Below are 22,085 nucleotides of genomic sequence, written 5' to 3'. Positions count from 1 at the left end.
GGGCTTATCGGAATCTGGGAGTCCCCTCAAATAAGGGGGCCCCCAGATACCGGCCCCCCACCCTAAGTGAATGGATATGGGGTACATCGTACCCCTACCCATTCACCTGGAGGCAAAAAGTAAAAGTTAGTAAACACACAACACAAGGGTTTTTAAAATAATTTATTATTCTGCTCCGGAGGCCCCCCTGTCTTCTTTATTAGCTCTAATACCAGGGGGGGCTTCTTCTTCCACTCTCCGGGGGTCTTCTTCCACTCTCCGGGGGGGTTTCTTCTTCCGCTCTCCGGGGGGGTTTCTTCTTCCGCTCTCCGGGGGGGCTTCTCCGGGGGGGGCTTCTCCGCTCTCCGGGGGTCTTCTTCTATCCTCGCCGCTCTCCGCTGTTGACTCGGCGAACCCCGGTTCTTCTGCAGCTGTCCGGTGCCTTCTTCTTCAGCGCTGGCTGCCTGCTATCTTTGTGTGTTAGCTCAATTAGTAACAGGCAGCCAGCGCGGTCTTCTGTGACGTCAGGTTCTTCTTCTCCCCTCTTCCGATGTTGACTCGTCGCCTCTTGACACTGCAATGATGGAAGCGCGCCTTGCATCCCATTTATATAGGCATCACCGTCCTATCATGCTCCGGCAGGTACCCACGTGGTGGGTGCCTACCCACGTGCACCCACCACGTGGGTACCTACCGGAGCATGATGGGACGGTGATGCCTATATAAATGGGATGCAAGGCGCGCTTCCATCATTGCAGTGACAAGATGCGACGAGTCAACATCGGAAGAGGGGAGAAGAACAGAAGAGAAGAACCTGACGTCACAGAAGACCGCGATGGCTGCCTGCTCGTAATTGAGCTAACACACAAAGATAGCAGGCAGCCAGCGCTGAAGAAGAAGGCACCGGACATCTGCAGAAGAACCGGGGTTCGCCGAGTCAACAGCGGAGAGCGGCGAAGATAGAAGAAGACCCCCGGAGAGCGGAGAAGCCCCCCCCGGAGAGTGGAAGAAGAAACCCCCCCCGGAGAGTGGAAGAAGACCCCCGGAGAGTGGAAGAAGACCACCGGAGAGTGGAAGAAGAAGCCCCCCCTGGTAATAGAGCTAATAAAGAAGACAGGGGGGGCCTCCGGAGCAGAATAATAAATTATTTTAAAAACCCTTGTGTTGTGTGTTTACTAACTTTTACTTTTTGCCTCCAGGTGAATGGGTAGGGGTACGATGTACCCCATATCCATTCACTTAGGGTGGGGGGCCGGTATCTGGGGGCCCCCTTATTTGAGGGGACTCCCAGATTCCGATAAGCCCCCGCCCGCAGACCCCGACAACCAACGGCAAGGGTTGTCGGGAAGAGGTCCTGTCCTCATCAACATGGGGACAGGGTGCTCTGGGGTGGGGGGGCCCGCAGTGCGCCCCCCTGCCCCAGAGCACCCAACCCCCCCATGTTGAGGGCATGCGGCCTGGCACGGCTCAGGAGGGGGGGGGCGCTCGCTCGTCCCCACTCCCTTTCCTGACCGGCCGGGTAGCGTGCTTTGTATACGGGTCTGGTATGGATTGTAGGGGGACCCCCTATGTCGATTTTTCGGCGTAGGGGGGTCTCCTTACAACACATACCAGACCTAAGGGCCGTTTTTTTCTTTGAAAATTGCCATGGAGTTCTCCCTCTCAGGAATGCATGCTGAGCGACGCTGTCATTTTTTTTTATAATTATTTGTTTTCCCGGCGCGTATATTTTTTTTCACCCGTCGCAACTTTAGTGTCCCGTCGCAATCTTCAAAGCCGCCCGGCGTCAATTACGTTCGCGCGCTGCACGTCGGGAAAATTACGTCACGCGCATGCGCAGTACGGCCGGCGCGGGAGCGCGCCTCATTTAAATTTTAAACGCCCCCCGGAGAGGAGGACCGCCTTGCGACGGCGGCACTTAAGTTACACGGCCTGAAATTTCTAGGTAAGTGCTTTGAAGATCGGGCACTTAGGTAGAGATTTTAAGTCAGTGTAACTTAACTGCTGAAAGTTAAGTTAGGCAGCTTTTTTGGGAATCAGGCCCATAGCGTCTACAAACTATGGGAAAGATTTATGGCATTTTTATTATTATTATTTTTGTCACTGGTAATGGCGGTGATCTGCGATTTTTATCGGGCCTGCAACATTATGGCAGACAGATCGGACACTTTTGACACATTTTTGGGACCATTGACATTTATACAGTGATCAGTGCTATAAAAATGCACTGATTACTGTGTAAATGTCACTGGCAGGGAAGAGGTTAACACTAGGGAGCGATCAAGGGGTTAACTGTGTCCCCCTCATGTATGTTCTAACTGTAGTGGGATGGGAATGACTAGAGGAGATGACAGATCGTTGTTCCTAGCTAGTAGGAACACACGATCTGTCTTTCCTCTTCTCACAGAATAGGCATTTGTGTGTTTACACACACACACGTTCCTGTTCTGGCTATCATGCCTGCGGCCCACTTAAAGGGCCAACGTACAACTATGACAGCTTGTAGGAACCTGCCAACCTGCCGCTGTACAATAACGGCGGCTGGTCGGCGAAAGTTTTTTCTAATAAACTTCCAAACTTTTTGAGATCAAACAGCTACCCCCACAGTTCTTGCTAAGCCTGTTTACTGCTGGGCATAGCAAATTGCCCAGCTTCCTTGTTCCCCCGATGTATTGCCTCATCCACTTAGCTAAATTGTGCAGCAGCGAAAGACCCTGATAAGACCACAAATTGAAAGTGTTGACATGGAACACAATCTGAAATTGGCTGAGAAAGCAGACCCTGTTCTCTACAAAATTGAAACCGTCCTTGTTCAGGTCCCTTAAACAGCCAAAGCGATTTCTCTATTGCTGCCGTGAGTCCCGGGAAGCCAAAATCCTGAATGGACGGATAAGTCACGTACTGACGCGTTTCGTGATTGGCTCACGTCTTCAGAAGGCGTCCTCTGAAAAGGTTGTGGGCATATTATACATTACAGAAAACGTATTGAGTCCTGCATTTAAAATCTGACAGCATAAAAAGTACCTACTGATAAAAAATGTAATTGTGTTGCAGTTGAAAAATAAGTATACTTTCATGTTTTTTATATTTTGTATCTTTTAGGGAGCTTACAGCATACATTGTTATGACCTCTGTATTTGTGTTGATAACATTTGGGAAGTATTCAAACAATGAATATCTTTCAAACCAAGCAGTAAGAAATGAATTTATAAGGTAAGAAAAATGTACATTTCACACCTATAAAATATTGAACAGTTGCAGAACAGAGCATAACATGTATAGCCCCAACTTAATCAAGCATACACAAAATAGTTCCTTCGCCTCAACCGCCTGAAAACCTGGGAGATGACGCTCAAAACTAGGTGTTACCTGAGCTTTCTGGGTGAATTGACAGCTAAGCACTTGGTAACTATGCTACTATAGTTGGGCAGTAAACTCTCTGTCCTCTAGGGGTGCTGTGCATAGAGGAAGAGGGAAGCCAAAACTGAGATGATGATATAAATCCACCCTCAAGTGGCAGCCATCTTTAGGAAGTCCAACATCCAAATGCATTCTTTATTACTTTTACTTTCACCAAAATCGTTTTATTTGGAATACAACACCACTGTTTATTACTGCTCCTTTCTAAAATATTACACACTCTATATTCGTAGTTTGAACAAGCAATCTGGCAGGGGTAAACTCCATTTTATTTCCTGTATTCTTCTTTTACAATATTATATGTTCGGTAGGGTTGGATGTGTAGGAAAGACATCTAGATAAGTAAAAACAAAACTAGGAATGGGGATCAGTGAAGGGACACATTTCAATGGTCTCTTATGTGAAACTGTGTAATAGAATTCCCAATTCCTGGCAGGGGCGGATCCAGGGGGGCAACGGGGCAATTGCCCCCTCTGAAAATGCGGGAGAGAGAGCAGTCGGGCGGCTCAGCATGTGAGACTCGAGAGAGCCGTCGGGCGGCTCAGCGTGTGAGAGAGCCGGCGAGCGGCTCCGTTGTTGAGCAGCTGTGCCGCTCAGACCGGTGACAGTGTGTGAGCAGCTACTGGCCAATCAGGGATCAGAGGGGTGAGGGAGCAGAGAGATAACATCATCTCTCACCAACCGGCGCCCACCCTGCATCCCTGCAGTTTCGCCCTAACTGTGCACCGTGTGCAGGCAGCTGGGACAGCAGAGAGATTAGATTACATCATCTCTCTGCTGTCTGACAAGTAGCAAGTAAAGAAATCTACATTTGGTGACATGGCAAGTAAAGAATCTACATCTGGTGACATGGCAAGTAAAGAATCTACATCTGGTGGCAGGTGACGTGGCAAGTGACAATCTACATCTGGTGACATGGCAAGTTTCAATGTACATCTGGTGGCAGGTGACGTGGAAAGTGACAATCCGCAACGTGTGGCAGGCGACGTGGCAAGTAAAAAATCTACATCTGATGGCAAGTGACAATCCGCAACATGTGGCAGGTGACGTGGCAAGTGACAATCTACATCTGGTGACATGGCAATTGACAATCTACATCTGGTGACAGGTGACGTGGCAAGTAAAAAATCTACATCTGGTGGCAGGTGACGTGGCAAGAGACAACCTGCAACTTGTGGCAGGTGACGTGGCAAGTGACAATCTATATCTGGTGACGTGGCAAGTGCCAATCTACATCTGGTGACGTGGCAAGTGACAATCTATATCTGGTGACAGGTGATTTCGCAAGTAAAAAATCTACATCTGGTGGCAGGTGACGTGGCAAGTGACAATCCGCAACTTGTGGCAGGTGACGTGGCAAGTGACAATCTACATCTGGTGACGTGGCAAGTGACAATCTATATCTGGTGACAGGTGACGTGGCAAGTAAGAAATCTACATCTGGTGGCAGGTGACGTGGCAAGTGACAATCCGCAACTTGTGGCAGGTGATGTGGCAAGTGACAATCTACATCTGGTGACAGGTGACGTGGCAAGTGACAATCTACATCTGGTGACAGGTGACGTGGCAAGTGACAATCTACATCTGGTGACGTGGCAAGTGACAATCTACATCTGGTGACAGGTGATGTGGCAAGTGACAATCTACATCTGGTGACGTGGCAAGTGACAATCTACATCTGGTGACAGGTGATGTGGCAAGTGACAATCTACATCTGGTGACGTGGCAAGTGACAATCTACATCTGGTGACAGGTGACGTGGCATATGACGCACTCGAGGCTCCCACTGATTCTGTATTATGGTGAGTTGAACTATTTCATTTTTATGTAATAATAGTAATACCTGTAATGCGCTTCAATCATCCTGACACCATAACAGCCACGGTGCCGTGATGATTGAAGCGCAACACCAATCATTGCCCCGATAAGTTTACCCAAAAAAAGTATTTTCTGGCAGTGCCCCTCCCGAGACTAGACTCTGGATCCGCCCCTGATTCCTGGTAGTTATTGTAATCCAAGGCGGGAGAAGTGTCTCCATATTGTCTTTGTTTTGGTGTACTGCCAGGAGTTAAGCTGCCCAAATACTAGTAGAATTTCATTTGAAAACTTACTTTTAGAGTTTAATTTTATAATCATTAATGGGGCCACATCAATGGTCGTTTTCACACCCAGCGACAAGAAAATTTGAAGCAACAGAAAGAAAAAAAAATTATTTCATGAGCAAATTTCTAAGAGTGAATGCATTTTGCATTAGGGAAAGTCCATTCACTCTGCAATCAAATGTTAAAAGAAAACTTTCATGCCGCGTACACACGGTCGTTTTTTGTGATGAAATAAAACAACGTTTTTAAAAATGTAATTTAAAATGATCGTGTGTGGGCTTCACGTCGTTTTTTGTCTTCACAAAAACGACCAAAAAAAATTCGAACATGCTTCAATTTTTTATGTCGTTTTTCTAAATGTCGTTTTTTGTGTCATAAAAAATTATCACATGTGGGCTAAAACGACGCTTTAAACTATGTTTTAAGCCCGCGCATGCTCAGAAGCAAGTTATGAGACGGGAGCTTGAATGGAACAGAGTGTCGTCGTACGTGTTGTACGTAACCGCGCTTTGCTAGAGCATTTTCAAAAAACGATGGTGTGTGGGCAACGTCGTATTTTATGATGAAGTTAGAAAAACTTAGTTTTTTTCATGATGAAAAACGTCGCTTTATTTCATCACAAAAAACGACCGTGTATACGCGGCATAAGTACTTTCAAATTACATTTCTCATGTGATTGAATGTATTGATCTGAATCTTTGCATAAATGTTTGTTCAAAAATTACCAGCTTTACTCTTTACTTAAACTAGTAATGCTATATTAAAAAGCTGATAAGGCAATCAAATGTAAAAAAAATTTGAAATGTGTATGATTTTCCAAATGTTTTTTTAAAAAACAAGCTTGTTTCAGATTTTGCTAACACTCAACAAAAATCTCTCCTTCAGAGAATCAGAATTGCAATATAAATTGGCTGTGTAATTTTCCTTTATTTTTATGCTCACTAAGCCCAAAATCCACTACCGTGAATTATTTATAGTTTATTTGATTAAAAAAAGTAATAAAGATAGTCTTGGTAGTCCTTTACAAAAAGTCCAGGCTCAGGGCTCTTTCACACGTCCGTTCCGTTCGTCCGTTTTTTGGACGTCCGTTAACAGACCGCAATGATTCCCTATGGGCTAGCATCCGTTAGCGGATGAGCATCCGCTAACGTCCGTTAGCATCCGTCTGCGTTAAGTTCCGTTTTTTTGGATGGAAGAAAACCCTATTTTTCTTCCGGCTAAAAAACGGAACGGACGAAAAACGGACGTTAACGGATGATCCGTTTATCATCCGTTCCGCTAACATCCGTTTTTCTATGTAAAAAGCCCCCCCAAAAAAAAAAAAAAACGGATGAAAAAACTGATGGAAAAACTGATGAAAAACTGACGAAAAACTGACAAAAAACTGACGAAATACTGACGAAAAACTGATGGAAAAACGGATCAACTGATGAAAAAAAAACTGATCTGAAAAACTGAACGGACGTGTGAAAGAGCCCTAAATCTAAAAGCAACCCTGACATTTTAATATAACTAACCTTTTATGTGTCTGAATATAACAATAAAAAATACATTATGCTATCCCAGTCTACTTTGATATTTCATATGCACCATCTTGTGTAAGGCAGTTGACAAATAAAGGTTTAAATCGGATTGGCTGAAATAATTGTTGTTGAATTTTTTTTAAAGGGATTAGGATTTCATGTATTTTATTTGTTGATATACTTTATATTGATTTACTAATATATATATTTTTTCTTTAACTCTGTACAACAGAAACCCTGTACAGCTTTTTAATGACATCAAAACAGAAGATCAGTGGTGGAACTGGAGCTTTAATGTGTTACTTGACCGTCTATATTGGAATAATTCATATGATGAGATGTATTCAAACAGAGAGGTAAATTAGTCATTACCTTTCAAAACTTTTTTTGAAAGTTGTATACTGTATACTCTCTGCTTTGTTTAATCATATTTATTATAAAGGGATGTTAGGCCCTTACTGCAATAATGTTAAAGTGTTGGATTACACAGGTTTCCCACAGGGAAGATGGTTTGTTTCCCACTTCTGCAATTAATTGTGTTAAAAAGCAGAATTGTTATGTTAACCACTTCCATACAGGGCACTTGCGTACCTTCCCGCCCAAGCCAATTTTCAGCTTTCAGCACTGTCGCACTTTGAATGGCAATTGCACGGTCATGCTACATTGTACCCAAACAAAATTGGCGTCCTTTTTTCCCCACAAATAGAGCTTTCTTTTTTTGCGCAACAACTAAAAAAAAGACTACAAATTTTGAAAAAAAATTACGTTTTTATTTTTTTCTGTTAATTTTTTGGTAAATAAGTAAGTTTTCTCTTTCAATTACGGGCACTGATATGGCGGCACTGATGAGATGGCACTGATGGACATCGATGAGGTAGTACTGACGGGCACAGATAAGGTGGCACTGATTGGTGGCGCTAGTATGCGGCACTGATGGGCACACATAGGCGGCACTGATGGGCACACATAGGCGGCACTGATGGGCACACATAGGTGGCACTGATGGGCACACATGGGCGGCACTGATGGGCACACATGGGCGGCACTCATGGGCGGCACTGGGCACTCATAGGCGGCACAGATGGGCACTCATGGGTGGCACTTATGGGTGGCACTGATGGATACTTATGGGTGGCACAGATGGGCACTGATAGGTGGGCACTGGGCATGGATGGGCACTGTGGGGTGGCACTGATGGACACTGTGGGGTGGCACTGATGGACACTGTGGGGCGGCACCTATGTTGCCAGTCAGTGCCCATTTGTGGGCACTGATTGGCATCTTTTATTTTGTTTTATGTTTTTTTTTTCAGCCTTTTTTTTTTTTTTTTGCCATTTTTTTCAGTTTGCCCTTCCCTGGTGGTCTAAGGTGGGCTTCCCTGGTGGTCCAGTGTGGCGATCCGAGGGGGGGCTGCGCTGATAAACAATCAGCGCGAACCCCCCCGTTCGGCTCTCCTCTACTCGCGTCTGTCAGACGCGAGTGAGGAAGAGCCGTCAACGGCTCTTCCTGTTTACATCGTGATCAGCCGTGGTTGGACACGGCTGATCACGTGGTAAAGAGTCTCCGTGAGAGACTCTTTACCGAGATCGGTGTTGCGGGGTGTCAGACTGACACCCCGCAACAACGATCGCCGCGATGCGCGCCCCCGGGGGCGCGCAGCGGCTCAGAATCCTGAGGACGTCATATGACGTCCGGTCAGGATTCTACAACCACTTTGCCGCCGTCAATATGTCATTGGCGGGCAGAAAGTGGTTAAAGTGCATTTCCAATAATAACTTTGTTACTTAGATTTAAATAGAGTGGGGGAGGGTTAGAACCTCTGTTTGTTTGTTTTTTCCCGCTATCCAGGGCTCTGTTAGAGAAATTTAACCCTACTTCTCTTGCTGACAGTGTTTTACCAGACAGGAAGTGAAGGGAAGTCCCTAACAGTAGCACACACACACAAAAGTGCTTTCTGGAAGTAGAGCAGGGAATACTTGAAATCGTGTCATTTTTCTTTTCTGTTTGTTTCACTATAACAGATTTTACTCCACTTCCTGTCTACTGAAACTGGTAGCAATAAAGGAAGTGAGTGCAAATCTCAGTAATGGTGCCCTGGATAGCAGTAACAACCCAGCAGTAGTTCTATTTCTTCTCTGGAAAAAAAAGTATTCTTGGCATGACAAGAACGTTAATTGTTGCTAGAAACAGGAGTCTGTCAAGATGGAAATATCAGATTTATTTTTGAAGGTATATGCTCCAGGGCTATCATCATTATACATGCTTCACTACTTGCAGCACCTGATATACACATGCTGCACTTAAGCCCTGTACACACGATTGGTCCATCCGATGAGAACGGTCTGATGGACCATTTTCATCGGTTAACCGATGAAGCTGACTTCCAAGCATGCGTCAACTTGATTCTGAGCATGCGTGGCATAAGAAAAGTGCCCATTTTTTACTGGCTGCCAGTAAAAATACTGACGGTTGGCAACACTGGATGGCGCATGGCGGATTCCTTAACAATCAGGGGATATGTAAACAATTCTGTGCTCCAATCAGTCCAGCTAATGCTCCCTACTGTCCTGCCCCCGTCCCTCTGGTGGTAGCATTTTTCTTGCACAAGAGGATCTGGAGAATTCTTACCACCAAAGAGTTACTGGGGGAGGCATTATGACTGGTTGTTAAGGACTCATGATCCAGCTCCTGATCAACCAATGAGTAGGCGGTTGTTGTCCTTAAAGGGGTTGTAAAGGTACAATACAATACAAGCTGCTTGTTGTGGGGGCACTCAACAGGAGGGAGAGGGCAGGATCACAGAAGAGGGACCCGAGAAGAGGAGGATCCAGGCTGCTCTGTGCAAATCCACCATACAGAGCAGGTAAGTATAACCTGTTTGCTATTTTTATAGGAAAAAAAACGAGACTTTACAATCACTTTAATGTCATTCACTAAGCTCTGATGAAAATTCCTTTGTGCAGTGCAACTTCCCTTGCATAGTGAAAAGTCTATTTGCCTTTAGTAAATAAACCCCACTGTGTCTCTATTAAGGCATCACATCAAATAATGGATCTGTGGTTTCAGCAGCACTCAGGGACCTTAGTTTGAGCTTAGGCAGAACTGTGGCAATCCGTTTGTAAATTTTAATGCTTGGTGCTGCCTTATCTCACCCTACTTGCCCATAAAATACAAGAAAATAGTATAGTATATTATATTCCTCTAGTGCCTTTTTTCGGACCTTGTCAATTGCAAGAGCTCATAATATTAAGGGAATGCTTCATTAGAGCAATAACTGTAGAGACAACTTAGATTAGCAAAGTAACCAATGCATAGTCTGCATTTTCATAGGCTCCGGACACTAGGGGATATATAGTAGTGTATGTGACTTTCACCAAACATTCACTGATAGTGAATCAAAAACTGTAATTTAAAACACATGCACCAGGAAGATTCACCCGCAGTGAATGTTTGGTGAATGACACATTCAATGACTTATTAATACACCCTAGGCTAATAACAGCCAATGTACACAAGTTGGTGGTGTGCCTATATGAAAAGTTTGAATATGAAGATGCAAACTACAACGGACTGTGAAAAATTTGTAATCAACCACAAACCCTATTCCTCTAACAAAACATATATGAATAAAGTGCAGTTGTGTGCAGTAGTGATATACGACCACTAGGTGTCCCTAGCAGAAAACATAAGGTGAACGTGCAAATGCAAATTAACAATATAAGCATAGCTTATAAACCATTTAATACCACCAGATTCCTCAAGTGTGTGCACAATTATATAAATTAAATTAGCCTTTTAGTGCATTATCCAAAAATTCAATACATTTTGAAAAAAGCAATGTCCAAAAAACTAATTCTAATGGCGCATAAATTTCAATTGATCCAACAAAAGGTGACTATAGATCTTCCTCCACCAACACCGGTCACACAGCCTACTCACCAGATCTATATGACTCCCATTACAGAAGTCATAGACAACAAATTGGCACAGATAAGATCCCGTAGCTCGTCTTCACGATTCAGCAAGGAAGCCTCCAGACACAGGATCAAACGCCACCAAACCTCCATGTACCAGTAAGAAAGAGACAATCTCCCATGGTGAAGCACGTAGATTTATTTAAAATGCTAAAAAGTATCACTTGGTACAAGTGCACATGAGTATAAAAGAAAGTGGAAGCAGGGACGCCGATTTGCGCTAGACCACACCCAATACATTTCATCAACACATCTGACATCATCAGGGGTCACATCCATGTTTCATCAACACGTCTGACGTCATCGGGACTTTACCACAAGCTTTACAACAAGCAGCCTCTATTTATTTATTTAATTATTAGGCCGTGTACACACGGGCAAACATGTACGATGAAACCGGTCCGCCGGACCGTTTTCACCGTACATGTCTGCCCGGGGATTTCTGTACGATGGCTGTACTAACCATCGTACAGAAATCCGCGCGTAAACAATACGCGGGGCGTGTCCGCGGTGTCGCCGCGACGATGACGCGGTGTCGCCGCGACAATGACGCGGCGACGTGGGCGGGCCTGCCAGTTAAATGCTTCCACGCATGCGTCGGGATGACAGGCGCTCGGACATGTACGGTAGGTCTTTTCAGACAACCGAACATGTCCGAGCGGGCAGGATTCCAGCGGACTGTTTTAAAACAAGTCCAGGAATATTTGTCCGCTGGGAAAAGGCCCGGCGGGCAAATGTTTGCTGGAATCCTGCAAGCTCGGGCCTACACACGACTGAACATGTCTGCTGAAACTGGCCTGTACGGGGCCTAACACACATTCACCCATTAGCGCAGGTAAGGGAATAATGTATCTGTTCCCCTTATTTCACATACAACGGACTGTAACGTGTTATTTACTTAGTGTTACTAAACACAAAACCGTAAAATCAGTCTGTATATGCAGTAAAGCATGCTTGTTATACCCACTGTGAAACCTACGGGTTTAATCCTCTGCATTGATCAAAACGGCTGTTTCCTCTGATCTCTCCTCCTTTTAATGTTCCCAACTTATTTCCTGATAATACTGAGCATGTGCAGGGGACAGACTGCACATGCTCAGTTTGGTGTGTATTTCTAGAGAGGTTTTTTTTGTTGTTCTTGGGAGGGTGCATGTGATCAGCACAGGGCCAAGCAGCACTGTCCAGACGGAGGGTCAGGGGTCCTGCATCCTGATAAGACAGTCAGTGCAGAATGAAAACTCCTTCCACAAGCTTTAATCAGACACTCACAGAAGTCACAAGACTGCTATATACTGCTGATAAGAAAAAGGTACTTAGCAGTTTATATTTACAAAAATAATTGCATTTCCATGTTCTGTGTACTGTGGCACCTACAGGCATCAACGTGGTTTCATTCTCTTCGATTCCCTGTACTGAAGAACAATCTTAGTGGCAGTTCAGCCGCTTGATTGTTCTAAAAGACGACTGGAGGCCCCGCTGGCCTCCGGTGCTTCTCCCGGCTCGCTCGTATGATCTGCGAGCCGGAGAAGCAATCCACCGGCGCCAGAAGATGACAATAGAGATTTCCAGGGAACAGATGGTCCCCGGTCATCTCTATGACTCTCGGAGGCTCGGGTGTGACATAAAAAAAATTAAGCGTTGCCTATGGAGATTTTGGAGAACTGACATTTGGAGCCATTCCGCAAGCGTGCGCAATTTTAAGCATGACATGTTAGGTATCTATTTACTCAGCTTAACATCATCTTTCATATTATACAAAAAAAATTGGGATAACTTAACCACTTCCCGACCTCCTCATGTACATATACGTCAGCAGAATGGCACGGACAGGCACATGTACGTACCTGTACGTCCTCTGCTAGACGTGGGTGGGGGGTCCGATCAGGACCCCCCCCCGGTACATGCAGAGGTCGGGTCCGCTCGGGGAGCGATCCGGGACGACGGCGCGGCTATTTGTTTTTAGCCGCTCCGTCGCGATCGCTCCCCGGAGCTGAAGAACGGGGAGAGCCGTGTGTAAACACGGCTTCTCCGTGCTTCACTGTGGCGGCGCATCGATCGAGTGATCCCTTTTATAGGGGAGACTCGATCGATGTTGTCAATCCTACAGCCACACCCCCCTACACTAGTAAACACACACACAGTGATCCCTAAATGTTACAGCGCCCCCTGTGTTTAACTCCCAAACTGCAACTGTCATTTTCACAATAAAGAATGCAATTTAAATGCATTTTTTGCTGTGAAAATTACAATGGTCCCAAAAATGTGTCAAAATTGTCCGAAGTGTCCGCCATAATGTCGCAGTCATGAAAAAAATCGCTGATCGCCGCCATTAGTAGTAAAAAAAAATTAAAAAAATAAAAATGCAAAAAAACTATCCCCTATTTTGTAAACGCTATAAATTTTGCGCAAACCAACCGATAAACGATTATTGCATTTTTTTTTACCAAAAATAGGTAGAAGAATACGTATCGGCCTAAACTGAGGAAAAAAAAATTTATATATGTTTTTGGGGGATATTTATTACAGCAAAAAGTAAAAAATATTGCATTTTTTTTTAAATTGTCGCTCTATTTTTGTTTATAGCGCAAAAAATTAAAACCGCAGAGGTGATCAAATACCACCAAAAGAAAGCTCTATTTGTGGGGAAAAAAGGACGCCAATTTTGTTTGGGAGCCACGTCGCACGACCGCGCAATTGTCTGTTAAAGCGACGCAGTCCCGAACTGTAAAAACCCCTTGGGTCTTTAGGCAGCAATATGGTCCGGGGCTTAAGTGGTTAAGTATTTTTTGTTTTTTTATTCATGAAACTGTCCCCCCCCCCCCCCAAAAACGCGTTAGAAATTGCTGTGCAAATACTATGTGACATACAAAGTTGCAACGAGCGCCATTTTATTCCCTAGGAGTTTCTGAGTAAATTTCTACCAAAAATATGATGATTTTAACATGTAGGGGCAGAATTGGCCCAGATGGGAAGTGGTTAATAATATTTATGCATGTATTTATTGCTCAGTCACCTTGTTTTGCATCTGCTGGATTATTATTATTTTTTTTGCAGGCTGAACCAACACAGGGAACTTTTTCTTACTGGAGTTTCTATTATTAGAAAATTTTAATCTACACATAGATCCATTGCAAGTCGCATGACAAGTCATAATCCATGATTTCCAATGAGTACCATTCATATCTGTGCGACTTCAAAGCAGTCCCTGCACTACTTTGGTCTGACTTTGATGCGACTTGAGGTCCGTAGACCTCAAGATTACACAGGCATTGCTTCAAGTTGCATCAAAATCACGGCAAAACGCGTAACTTTCAAGTCGCACAAGTGTGAAAGGGGCCTAAATCGATTTATGCCCAATAACCTTGTTTTGCACTTGTTTTTTATTTTTGTTTCTATTTATTTGTTTGTTTGTTTTTTGCAGGCTGGACCAGTAGAAGGGAACTTTTTTCTTACAGGAGCCCCTATTATTATAAAATATAAATCTGCACATAGATCTAACCAAATGGTAAGAACATGACATTTAAGCATTACACACAGCAGTGAGCTACTTGTAGAATTACATTATTTTGGTTAAGAGATGAAATTAGTCAATTAATTTGGGGCTCACTCAAACTTTGTTTACCCAAATTAACCTTATATTCCCCCCTGTATTATAGGTGGCCTTAGTGTGCCAGATTTCACCAAATACTATTACGCAGCACAACTAGCACAATTACCCAAATATCACGCTACGAAAGAAATTCCATTATGGGTATCATTGGAGTCAATCGACTGTGACCCTCTTTCTATTGCAAACTTACTATGGTTAACTCCTACACAGCGGAAGAAAATCACAAATCCTATTACCAAACACAGCCTTTCCATTTGGGACAGATTGAAAACCAGATTTGGACTTGTTTTCAAACATAATCCCCTCCTCTCATTCTTATGTAACCCTTCCTTCTACCCAGTCTGGTCCTTGTAGGTTTAATTATGGGCCGTACAGACGACCGAACATGTCTGCTGAAACTGGTCCGCGGACCAGTTTCAGCAGACATGTTCGGTCGTGTGTAGGCCCGAGCGTGCAGGATTCCAGCAAACATTTGCCCGCCGGGCCTTTTCCCAGCGGGCAAATATTTCTGGACTTGTTTTAAAACAGTCCGCTGGAATCCTGCCCGCTCGGACATGTTCGGTCGTCTGTACAGACCTACCGTACATGTCCGAGCGCCCGCCATCCCTCGCATGCGTCGAATGACTTTGACGCATGCGTGAAAGCATTTAACTGGCAGGCCCGCCCACGTCGCCACGTCATCGTCGCGGCGACGGCGCGGACACGCCCCACGTATTGTTTACACGCGGATTTCTGTACGATGGTTAGTACAGCCATCGTACAGAAATCCCCGGGCAGACATGTACGGTGAAAACGGTCCGGCGGACCTGTTTCATCGTACATGTTTGCCCGTGTGTACACGGCCTTAGAGTTCATCATTTTTTTAATTCTCAAAATATCATATGATTTCCAGACTTATGCAAAACATATGCATAAGTGTAGGGCTCAAGTCCTGCGGGAACACGTGGGAACGGAGTTCCTGCACTTTTTTCACAGCAGGAACTCAGTTCCCTTTGCAGGACTAGAGCAGCCAAGCCGCCCGAGCCAATCCTTCACTAAGCGGCGATGCCGAGTTCGAGTCACTGTCAGGGGCAGGCGAACCTTAGTAATCCTTTATGTTACTGGCCGCTTCCTGTATATGGATTCATCGGGTAGTGTGCGGGTATTCCGTCACTTCCTCGAAGCCGCAATGTCTCCTGGGAGCTTTTGTCATTGTTCCCGCATTGAAGAAGTGACGGAATACCCGCACACTACCCGATGAATCCACATACAGGAAGCGGCCAGTAACATAAAGGATTACTAAGGTACAGTAATAGTAATTATGCGGTTTAGTAATTATGCATACGAGCGTATCATTTTCTTTTTTTGGTGGGGGAGTGGATCTTGGGTGGGAGTTCCCTCACTTTTTTCCTTTTTTCACCCAAGATTCCCCACCCGCCTCAAAAAAAAAAAATTGCATGTGTACAGTAGATGGTCAAAGACTGCAGACATGATACAAGAGATGGTCAGAGACTGCAGACATGATACAAGAAATGGTCAGAGACTGCCCGATCAGTGCCCATCAATGCAGCCTCACAAGTGCCCATAAGCTCAGCTTCACCAGTGCCCATCAATGCAGCCTGATGTGGGGGGTCAGCTGTGTCAGGGTCTCTCACCTTAGCTATGTCAGCTCAGCAGGTCCTTGCACAGCCTCCTGGTGGGGCTAATGCTCCTGGTCCAGGGGTCAAGTTGTTGCAAACCAGTGTCTAGCCCCACAACCAGAGCCAGTCACGCGCGCGCCACGACTCCCTGGTGTGCCCTGCCTCTCTCCAAGACTCTTACCCCCAGTCTGCACGCCACATACCCCTAGTCTGCACAAGCCCACCTCCCCCCAGTCTGCACAATTACCCCCCTCCCCATGTCTGCACAATACCCCCTCCCCCCAGTCTGCACAATTACCCCCCAGTCTGCACAATTACCCCCCCAGTCTGCAAAATCCCCCTACCCCTAGTCTGCACAATTACCCCCCAGTCTGCACAACCCTCCCTTCCCCCAGTCTGCACAATTACCCCCCAGTCTGCACAACCCCCCCTTCCCCCAGTCTGTACAACCCCCCCTTCCCCAGTCTGTACAACCCCCCCTTCCCCCAGTTTGCACAATCCCCCCTTCCTCCAGTCTGCACAATCCCCCCTTCCCCCACCAGTCTGCACAATCCCCCCTTCCCCCACCAGTCTGCACAATCCCCCCCTTCCTCCAGTCTGCACAACCCCCCCTTCCCCCAGTCTGCAAAATCACCTCCCCTTCCCCCAGTCTGTACAATCACCCCCACAGACTGCACAATTACCCCCCTTCCTTCAGTCTGCACAATTACCCCACCAGTCTGCACAATTACCCCCCCCAGTCTGCACAATTACCCCCCCAGTCTGCACAATTACACTCCCCAGTCTGCACAATTACACTCCCCAGTCTGCACAATTACCCCCCCCCCCAGTCTGCACAATCACCCACACAGTCTGCACAATTACCGCCCTTCCCTCAGTCTGCACAATCAGTCCCATGTCTGAACAATTACCCCCCTTCCCCAGTCTGCACCATCGCCCCCCCCCCCCCTTTCCCCAGTCTGCACAATTCCCCCCCCCCCCCCTCAGTTTGCACGGCGGGGGAGTAAGAAATTAGAGAGAAGTAGAGGCAAAGAAAAAAGAATTCAGGGGAGAGAGGGGGTTGTGCAGATCACGTACCTTCCCACTTAGGTTAGTCACATGAGTCCATGCAAAAGGCTGGAGTGTGGGTGGGGTATGGGCAGAAACAAAGGGGAGGAGAAATGTTGGATTGGACAGGCAGCTGAGTGGGGGAGGGGCTAGGTAGACAAGCAGATACAGCCCGACTCGTGTGTTTGTGTGTGAAACAAACAAGGAGAGGCAGGATAGAAGGGAGCATTATGGCACTTTGGCGCTCTCACCTCTGCAGGCGCTAGGGTGAACTGCACCCAATCACTAGAGCCGGGACATTGTGACGGCGGCCGAAGTAGAGGAGGAATAGGCGGACCGAGGGAGGGGGGGACGGGCGCGTCTTGACAATGAGAACGGCGTTCCTGCTGTGGAAAAAGTACAGGAACGTCTTTCCCATGCGTTCCTGCAGGAATCAAGCCCTGACTCCAGCTCCCAACATGTAGGCAAAACACGTGCTATTGCCATACTTTCTAGTCATACATTCTATGAACCCCTATGTTTAGACAGTTACTATCAATACTTAATTTATCACATATAAATAAATATGTATTTATCAAGAGCGTAGATCATTTTTTTATCGCAAATAACCTATTATGTATTTATCAGGGGCATAGATATTTTTTTCCTGAGGGGAGAGTCAGCTCTTGCAAATTGCAGGTGTCAGGGGTATGTACCATACAGAATGCAAGGGGTCAGTTTTGTGTAATGTAAATAGTGTAGGAGTTAGGTGTATAATGTACAAAATACAGAGGTCAGGTAGATGTAATGTAAATAGTGCAGGGGGCAGGTGTATGTAAAGTAGTGAGTGTAGGGGTCAGGGTTATGAAAACACATTGGGCCAGATCCACAAAAGGGATACGCCGGCGTATCTACTGATACGCCGTCGTATCCCTGTTTCTATCTATGCGACTGATTCACAGAATCAGTTACGCATAGATATTCCTAAGATCCGGCAGGTGTAATTGTTTTACACTGCCGGATCTTAGGATGCAGTACCGCGGCCGCCGCTGGGGGCATTTCTCGTCGAAATCCAGCGTCGGGTATGCAAATGAGGAGTTACGTCGATCCTCAAAGCTTTTTCGCGTTCGCTACGTCGCCGCTACGTTAGTTTCCCGTCGCTTAGTTACACTTTTGTGAGGCAGCCCTACTTTTACACAGCAGGCGTACTGCTGTGTAAAGTATGGCCGTCCTTCCCGCGTCAAATTTTTTAATTTTACGTCGTTTGCGTAAGCCGTATGGGAATACGGAAATACGCTACGCGCCGTTCGAAAAATGACGTCACGTCGCGCAATGCACGTCGGGAAAAAAGCGTCGGGAGCATGCGCAGTACGTCCGGCGCGGGAGCGCGCCTAATTTAAATGGGACTCGCCCCATTTGAATTGGCCCGCCTTGCGCCGGATGGATTTGAGTTACACCGCCGCAAATTTCCAGGTAAGTGTTTTGTGGATCGGTACCTAACTTAGGAAATTTGCGGCAGTGTAACTTAAATCAAAAAAGTTACGTTGCGCTGCCGGGCTGTGGATCTGGCCCATAGAGTACAGACGTTTACAGTATCTAATGTACACAGAGCAGGGGTCAGAAATATACAGGCGGTCCCCTACTTACAAACATCCAACTTACAAAGGACTCCTACTTACAAACGTAGGGAGACAACAGGAAGTGAGAGGAAATCTACCCCTAGGAAGGGAAATTCTCTCCTGTAAGAGTTAATATGGGAAACATTTGTCTCCACTGATGCTTTATCACCATTCCTTATTTCTCTAAATATCCCCAAAAAATTAAATCCGATTGTCATTGGGACAGAAAGTGAGGTGAAATCTTCTGAACAGGGGCACAGGCAGCAAAATAAATGTTACAGGGGTGATGACCCTTCCCTATGCTACCCAAAAAGTTAAAAATAGATTTTTTGGCTGGAGCTACACTTAAAAAAATGTACCTGTTCCAACTTACAGATTCAACTTAAGAACAAGCCTACAGTCCATATCTTGTTTGTATCCCGGGGACCGCCTGTATACAGCCCAGCACTCTCTCTGATTCATTTTGTCACCACCCCCTTATGAGAAGAAATGCCTCCTTGGCCCCCACAGTGCTGGCTCTGTTGAATGACCTTTGGGCAGTAGATCAATCTACCTGCACAAAGAAACTCCTTGTTGCCTGTACCCAGGACAGAGTGTAATCCTCTTCACCATATATTGTTATAGGTTTTGGAAGTAGCAGTGTCCATTGTTGAAGTCCCAAAATTGTTTCTTGATTTGATTATTGTGTTGTTATCCAGGATATTTAGGGCCAGATTCACAAAGGTTAGCGGATCTTTAGATCCGTGTAACCTATGTGTTTTAAGATCCGCCCTCGCAAGTTTGTGAGGAAAGTGTCAAATTCACAACACACTTACCTCCAAACTTGCGACGGCGGATCCCAACTCCCCCAGCGGAATTCAAATTCCGCGGCTAGGGGAGTGTCATATTTAAATCAGGCGCGCTCCCGCGCCGATTTAAATACGCATGCGTCGTCCGGGGAATTTCCCGGCGTGCATTGCTCCCACTGACGTCAATAGGACGTCAGTGGTTGCGACGTGAGCGGGACTTGCGACGCGCGTGTTCGTGAATCGGCGTACGCAAACGACGTAGGAAATTTCAAAATCGACGCGGGAACGACGGCCATACTTAACAATACTTACCCCTGCTTTTAGCAGGGGTAAGTATACGACGGGTACCGCGCTACGGAAACGACGTAAGAACACTGCGTCGGGTCCGCGTACGTTCGTGAATTTCGCGTATCTCGCTGATTTACATATTATTCAGTGTAAATCAGCGGGAACGCCCCCGGCGCCATTTTTAAATAAAAAAAAAGATCCGACAGTGTAACACAGTGTGACACTGTCGGATCTCAGCCCTATCTATGCGTATCTGATTCTATGAATCAGGTGCATAGATAGGACTAGTAAAAATCCGAGATATGATGGTGTATCTGAGATACACCGTCGTATCTCTTTTGTGAATCTGGCCCTTAGTGTCCAGAATAAATAGTAAATATACTGAACAAAACTGACCGCACATAGCATATTTGATACTTAATTATTTGTTTACTAAAACTACTTTGTTCTTGCAGATTTCTTATTTTATACGTGGAAACCCATTTTTTACTTCCTCTTATGAATTGTCAAAAGAAGTAAACTATAAGCCAAATACACAGAAAAGCAAAGAGACTCTAGATCAAATATATTATCAATGTGGTAAAATTCAATGCTATAAAGAACAAGGTTCTGTAATCAGCCTTGGCAGATTAAGGTAAGCCTAAAAAGCTTTTAAAACATTGTTTTAGAAATACTTCTGGTCAATTTTTAGAGTACATATGCAATACTTAAATTTTTTAATATTTCCCCATTATCTCTTGACTCATTAGAACTGAAGCCCATTCGACATTACTGAAAATGAGAAATCAGAGGTGGATAGAGAGAGGAACAAGTGCACTTGCTGTACAGTTTGTCCTTTATAACTCTCCAACTAATCTATTTACAATGATATCGCTCCTAATAGAGTTGCCTGCTTCAGGTGGTATTATTACCTCTTCAGCTATAGACTCTTTAAGAATTTACCGCATCACCAGCTTAATGGATTATTTCATTATGGCATTTGAGGTACAGTAAATGCTTTTTTTATTGTATTTAGCTATGCTTACATTAGCAAAGAAAGGACTAAAATTACTTCTAATGCCTTGTACACATGATCGGGTTTTCCGACTGACTTTTTACCACCAGGAAAGCCAAGAACCGGCTCGTCAGCTTTTTCCCCCTACACACGGATGGTTTTCCTGGCAGGAAAACTGCATGAGAGCTTTGGCCGAGAAACCTGGCCATGTGTATGCTCCACCGCAGTGTTTCCCATAGGAAAACTGCCGGGAAAAAGACAGCCGGGAATCGTGGCAGGAAAAAAGAGAACATGTTCTCATTTTTCCTGGCGGGAAAACTGCCATGGAGCATACACACGGACAGTTTTCCCAGCCAAAAGCTGACACGGCAGTTTTACCAACGGGAAAACTGGTCGTGTGTATGAGGCATAAGGCTTCATGCACACTAGAGAGCTAAAAACTGCTTTGGAAACGCTGGAAAAAAACGCTAATGTTTTGGTGTATTTTGGCAGCGTTTAGCAGTGTTTAGCCTAGTGTGTAAGCTACATTTAGTAGCCAGAGCATCAAGGAGCTGGGCCGCCGGCGTCTTTAAAAACAAGTGAATAGCTTATGGTTATGGAGCGAGCCGCAAGCTGGCCCCTGCGTCTTTAACAAATGAGTCATAAGGAATCCAGTTGACAGCTGAATGTAAAAAAATGCAGCAAGATCCTCCTCAAAATTAATTCCAGACCCTTCTCCGAGCATGCAGCCTGGCAGGCTAGGAAAAGGGGGGAAGGGCGAGCACCAACCCCCCTCCTGAACCATACCAGGCCACATACCCTCAACATTTTTTCCATGTTGATGAGGACAAGGGCTTCTTCCCCACAACCCTGGCCGGTGGTTGTGGGGGTCTGCAGGCGGGGGGGTTTCGTAATCTGGAAGCTTCCTTTAACAAGGGGCCCCCATATCCCGCCCCCCCCCCCCTTTGTGAATGAGTTTGGTGTACATAGTACCCCTACTCATTCACCAAAAAAAATTAAAAGTAAATACAAACACAGCACACATTTTTGACAAGTTCTTTATTAAAACATCAAAAATATATATAAAAAAAGGACCCCCACTAAACTCTCCTGTCAAAAAATGCTGATAAAAGCCTATGTGTGCATGAACAAGAAGGATAACAT

At 45.4% G+C, this 22,085-nt stretch overlaps 1 protein-coding gene across 1 annotated transcript in view; it reads left to right on the top strand.

The window, feature by feature from the left end:
• Positions 1–22,085, top strand: part of LOC120941161 (polycystic kidney disease protein 1-like 1) — a 249,593-nt gene that overhangs the window by 185,452 nt on the left and 42,056 nt on the right. Inside the window, exons 37-41 of the mRNA XM_040354447.1 lie at positions 3,082–3,192; positions 7,257–7,380; positions 14,420–14,503; positions 20,404–20,582; positions 20,698–20,932. Of these exons, the coding sequence (XP_040210381.1) occupies positions 3,082–3,192; positions 7,257–7,380; positions 14,420–14,503; positions 20,404–20,582; positions 20,698–20,932 (733 nt within the window). The remainder of the gene's footprint in view (positions 1–3,081; positions 3,193–7,256; positions 7,381–14,419; positions 14,504–20,403; positions 20,583–20,697; positions 20,933–22,085) is intronic.

This window comes from Rana temporaria, chromosome 5 (genome assembly GCF_905171775.1).
Source record: "Rana temporaria chromosome 5, aRanTem1.1, whole genome shotgun sequence".
Taxonomy (NCBI): Eukaryota; Metazoa; Chordata; class Amphibia; order Anura; family Ranidae; genus Rana; species Rana temporaria.
The sequence above is the reverse complement of the archived record's forward strand: the minus strand, read 5'-3'. Positions and strand labels throughout refer to the sequence as shown.